Below are 5,595 nucleotides of genomic sequence, written 5' to 3'. Positions count from 1 at the left end.
CGAAGAGGCTGATTAAAAATTGATAACAGGGTTGTATATAGAAATCTATGTAGGTAGTTCAACAATTAGCATAAAATCAACATAAAGGGTGCCAACAGTTGTTAGTAAAGTATTGATTCTTGTAGACACCAAAATTTTACCAATTCATTTTATTTTTATTGTTATCTTTATTTTTTTAAAGTTGTTTAAATAAAATCATTTTCACTTAACTAGTTTTCTTTTGTAGGAAAGTGAAGAAAGGAAAAAAAAAAGAAAAAAAAGAAAACGGAAGTGAAAAAAAATCAGATTTTTGTAATAAAAAAAAAAATCAAAGATGAATTTTTGGATAAATGAAATTTTTTGGAAAGATATTTGGGCCCAATGGGTACCCAAATATTTCCCAACAAATAATGGGTACAATTGGGATACATTCTATTTAAAACCCAATATCAAATTTCAATGTCCATCCCGCCCAAAGTCCTTTTGGATATAGATAGCCCATTGAGACTTGGAACAAATTGCCACCTCTAGGTTGATAATTGCAACCATCTATCATCTAGGGTAAATTCGATAATAGATAATTCTACATTGACTTGCTTGCCTTCTGCTCAACGGACAAATTTCAAAAATTAAAAGATTACATTTATTTGAAAGAAAAAAAAAAGGGTTGAGAGGTAATATGAAATCAGAAAAAGTTCATAGACACATTTTCAAAGTTGTCCTCATACTTGACATGGAGAAAGAAGAACTTCTCATGCCGGTGGAACAACAAGAGAAACCATTACAACTTTGATTTAGTACAACCAAGCATAAATCCAGATCCTGCTAGTAATTCTATTCACAGTTTTACAGCTTATATACAAGTGCCATCTCATTGGAATAAGCTCTAGCATAATGACAAATGCTGATTCACAATTTTCTTTTCTTTTCTGCTTTCGTCTGAGTAAGATTCTGCTAAACTCAAATCCGTAAACTCCAGTATTACATCATCAAGGTAGCTGATACAACTACACCATACTAGTTGTTACCTTGATCTACATTAGGATGATTATCAGGGACACCATCAGCATCGTGTTCGTTTAGATTATTTTCCACTTCACCAGGATCACCATCGGATTCAGATGCTGAGCTAGAATCCAGCCCTATTTCTAGACATTCAAGTTGCACGCATTCAGGTAGTGGATCATGCGGTGGATCACGTGGAGAACTAATACTTGATTCACGACTCCTGGTTGTTGGTGTTAGATCTTCTTTCTTCACAATATTGAACATAATTCCATTGCGTATTCTTTCAGGCTGCAACAGGTCACCCTCAGCTACCAGAATGCTAGAACCAGTGGTTGGAACTCTGGAACCAAACTCTCTTTGATCAAACTCTGTCTCCAAATTTCTATCTGGAGTCGTTGTCCATGAGACTTGATGTAGTCCATCCTTGCCACCCATCTGGGTCACTGCGCTGCCAGGTTGAACCACCATTCCTCTGTTCAACCTGCTATCAATGTCCAAATTCTGGAGAAAGTCTATAAACTTGTCAGCTGAGGTCGTCCTCATCAAGGGGCCACCAGATCTTGTCCAAGAATTGAGATCAGCACTTTCAGACTCACTATCACTTCCATCGTGTGTGTTTCGGCAGGCTCGCCAATTTCTCCCAGTAGGTCCTGCCGATCCACTGCCACCATGATGAAACGAGGAAGCAACATCAGCAAGTAGATCTTCCTCTAGGGATCCTGCTGAGTTCTCTCGTGCAATACAGTTCCAAGAAGGGATCCTTTTGGATGCATTGAATCTGACTGTGCTGGCCAATCCATGCGAAGCAGCAGCAGCTCTTTCAGCACTCCTTTTGAGCCTTCGCATGTGGTTAAGTATACCAACACTCTCATCAAGAGCTAGCTCAATTCCACAGTTTGCTTTTATTGCTGACAGCTTCTCCCACGTGCACCTCCTTCCCTGGTTGGCTGACTTCTGAATCTCCACATTAGAGGGATTTTGAATGATTTTTGAATACTGAAAGAATAAAGAAAAGAGTTAATCGCATATGCTCAAGTTTAGTCTTTTTCAAAAGAAAAAAATTAATTTACAAATAATTGATACAGGATTGCTAATCCAGTAAACTTGATGGTTTTTGGATAACTTCAACAAAATCTTATCCAGATCAGAGATTTGACGGGTCGTACAGACGGACATAAGCACCTCTCGTGCAACGCACTAAAGAAATTACATTCATATATAATCACAAATCAGCCTAAAAAAGACAAATGACAATTCATGGTCTAAAAGGATTGAAAACAACATTCCCAACTATCTAGAACAGACAAACTAACAACCAGGTGTAGAGAAGAAATGGAATTGAATCACCCAGAAAAAACTATATGGTGTAATGAGCTAGCTGATCAGTTCCTGTAAGCCAGCTACAACCTAGCTGCATTCTTAGGAGAACTACATCTTGAATGAAACACTTAAAACCATTACATGGAGAGGCAAGAATTGGAAAGTGAATATATCTTTTCATCCTGTTTGATGATGGAGTATAATTCTCAAAATTTCTCAATAATGTCTTATTCTGAATAAGCTCCTTGCTTTTGCTGTTGTTGGCAGGTGGGAGGTGGGATTTTTTTTTTTTTTTTTTTTGGGAAGGGAATTGGGTTTAGTCACTGGAAGAGTCTTATTCTTGACTCCTGGTAAGAGTAACACTTCGCTAAGTTTAAAGTGGAGAAATATCTTTATGTACCTGAGCTAGAGTTGCTGGCATAACGACAGTCACATCGCCCTCCCAATCCTGAGCAAACAGCTTGGCCAATCCCCCCAGAGGGAAACCAAGTTCCAGTGTTTGATTGCATCTGTGTTTCACCTCCATCTCCACCAGATGAGCAAGCTAGACAGTCATAATTACATTGACATGTCAAGTCATTGCAGCATAATTGTTAATAAATAAGAAAATGGATAACAGGATAGACCACCTAAAAGTGTAGTAATGATAACTACAGTATCTCTTCTAGAAATTTGAAAAATGGCTTTCATTTGGCCTATCAAAACTGACTGCAAAGCAAATAATAAAGACTGAGACAACAAACCTTTGCAGCAAAATTGCCTCCATAGGCTCTTACTAAGTCCTTAATTCTCAGTAAAGGTGCAATATGAGGATTTGCTTGACTGACAATAAAATGGTTAACATTGAAAAGCTCTTTCAACTGCATCATGGGTAAATCCACCTCCAAACTACCATCCCTCCATCGACGTGCAGATGTACCAGAGCCCTCCTCAGGTCCTAAATGAAATGGTGGATGATAAGGAACGATCTCTCCACTTCTATCTTTCGCCATCAGCTCTTGAGCTTCAAAAAGGCCAGGAAAAGCACAAGAAGCTGTGACTGCACTCCATATAACAACATGAGGTGAAGTCAAGTAGTTGAGGCATCTAGGAGGTTCATGCTTCCTTGGGGAGCAAACTGTAATACCTAGAATCCTGCCAGTCATATCATAGGCCTCCTGGAAAGTTAGATTGTTCGTAAGATGTCTTAACATCATTTGCAATTGTCTGATGTCATGAACAGCACCTTGGGTCGTTACTCTCTTAAAAACTGTAAATATTCCTCCCATTTGATCAAAGAATTGCAAAGAGTGCCAGGAATCCTCAAAGAAACTCTGCAGCTCAGGCCAAGACCTTGTTGCAACAACAGAACACATAATGGATCCAACGCTGGACCCTGCAATTATCCGTGGCATAAGCTTGTGTTCAACCAATGTTTTGACCACACCTATGTGGAATGCTCCAAGAGAAGCACCCCCACTTAAAAGCAAAGCTGTCCTACCAAAGGCATGCCTCGTCTCATGCATAAAAGCAAGCTTCTCCTCCAATAAAAGCTCCTCTGAATCAGAGTCACAAACCATCCTCAACTGAGTTGAGACTTCATCTATATAGTCCTTTATAAGTCTAGGAACATGAAGCCTACCCTTGTGAAGCTCTGGATTGCACATATTGCCAAGATTCCGAACAAGGTCAGCTCTCATACAAAATACAATGTCCCTGAGAGACCCCTCTTGGCGACGATGCCGAAGCTCTTGAAGTTTATTCCTTACAAGTTCTTCATCATACAGATCAGCTTCATTCATTTTAGTGGTTTCTTTATCCAGCATCTTAGCAGCATGAGCCCATTCCTCATAGGTCAAGGCAGTTCTCATCATGTTCCTCCAAAACTTCCTCCTATAAGCCACCTCAGCCCTCATTTTCAAGTTAGTGTATCTTTTCAATGAGAAAGCTATTAATGTCACCAATACTAATATCCCTTGTGGGTTCCGCGGATGAAGCCACGAGATCAAAGGGGTCAAGTAGGTATTCAAATACCCCTTAGCTTTGTACAAATATACTAACAACATATGAATCAGTTGATGCCTCAAATGTGAGATTGACTTACAAAATAAGACTCTAAAAGCAATGGTCCTTCCCATAATACTTGAAGGTCCAATGGAGAAAGCATCAACCCTTGCCTCATTGCTTATATCCATACCTAAGCGGAGAGAAGTTTATCCCGAGAATTTGTTTTTCTATTGGGTTATAAACAATCCAATTCCGATTAAAGAAGCTGAATTATCTATAATACAGAGAAGCCTGGGTACTGCTTTTCTAATCAAATTGACAAATTTTGAAGAATAAGGATGGGAATCGATAAACAAATAACCTAAAGTTACACTAGAACTTCATCAAGCTAAATATGTTGAGGAAAGTCAAAGAAAAAGATTCCAACCTCTTGGGGGCATGCGAATTTGAGAAATTCAGCCTCAAGATATCATCAGCAGCCAAAAGGGTCTTTCAGTTACACCTTGAAGCACTGAAATTCTTCCAGGAACTAGAGCTTTCCAGGAAAACTAATCAAAAACAATGTCCAGATGGAACCCCCAAGATTCAATTTTGAAAACGACCCTTTTATCAATAACCAAATGGGTCCTCGAATCAACTCAATATTTCCAAAAAATAATCTTGTTGGATCAAAATAAAGAAAATTTTCCCAGAAATAGAAGTTCCCGGAAAATTGCAGGTGAAAGAAGGTATGAACAGAACAAGAACCTAATTCGTTTTGCTTGCGTATTGTAAGAGCCAAGCAAAATTAAGAGCCAAGCAAAATAGAAATAAGAAAAATAAAATATTGACGGCCAATAAATTTCTTCAAGACGATGGAGATTGAAAATACTAAAGTAATAAAATAACACGGACGGATTGATGGGGCATCGGGAATCGAAAAGTCTTCAGAGCTTTGGATCAGATAAACGATAATGATAAAGAAATGGTCTCACCGTTAGGTTGACGTGTGGTTGAATCAACAACTAAGGATAATGCACAATAAAAGGCCGGGTGTCGGACTACTATTTATAGGCATCGCCCCGCCATGAATTGAACTGAAGAAAATATTTTAGAATCCTGTCCTGCCAAATTTGAATTGTCCAAAAATGCCAACATCCTCATTTGGATTTGGACGAATGGGGGAGAATGGAGGATAAGAGAGCCACGGCAGTCTAGTCTCTAGCAGTAGTAGTGTATTTCTCCCATTGGTTGTGTAATTTGGCATGCTTTTAAACGTGATGAATGTTAACGTTTTCTTTTTACTTTCTTTTTCTTTGCATA

At 38.7% G+C, this 5,595-nt stretch overlaps 1 protein-coding gene across 1 annotated transcript; it reads right to left on the bottom strand.

The window, feature by feature from the left end:
- Nucleotides 1–654: 654 nt before the first annotated feature.
- LOC140008537 (triacylglycerol lipase SDP1-like) lies at nucleotides 655–5,082 on the bottom strand. Its single transcript, XM_072053229.1, has 3 exons — nucleotides 3,051–5,082; nucleotides 2,708–2,851; nucleotides 655–1,983 (listed from the first exon to the last, which is right to left on the bottom strand). The coding sequence occupies exons 1-3, from the start codon at nucleotides 4,479–4,481 to the stop codon at nucleotides 997–999; spliced, it is 2,562 nt and encodes an 853-aa protein (XP_071909330.1). The 5' UTR covers nucleotides 4,482–5,082; the 3' UTR covers nucleotides 655–996.
- Nucleotides 5,083–5,595: the final 513 nt, after the last annotated feature.

Source organism: Coffea arabica, chromosome 6c, assembly GCF_036785885.1.
Source record: "Coffea arabica cultivar ET-39 chromosome 6c, Coffea Arabica ET-39 HiFi, whole genome shotgun sequence".
Lineage (NCBI taxonomy): Eukaryota > Viridiplantae > Streptophyta > Magnoliopsida > Gentianales > Rubiaceae > Coffea > Coffea arabica.
The sequence above is the reverse complement of the archived record's forward strand: the minus strand, read 5'-3'. Positions and strand labels throughout refer to the sequence as shown.

Coding starts and splice junctions, on each gene's coding strand:
- LOC140008537 (XM_072053229.1), bottom strand. CDS start 4,481: ATGGATATAAGCAATGAGGCAAGGGTTGATGCTTTCTCCATTGGACCT. Junction 2,852..3,050: donor GAGGCAATTTTGCTGCAAAG/GTTTGTTGTCTC, acceptor ATGACTGTCTAG/CTTGCTCATCTGGTGGAGAT. Junction 1,984..2,707: donor TGCCAGCAACTCTAGCTCAG/GTACATAAAGAT, acceptor TTATTCTTTCAG/TATTCAAAAATCATTCAAAA.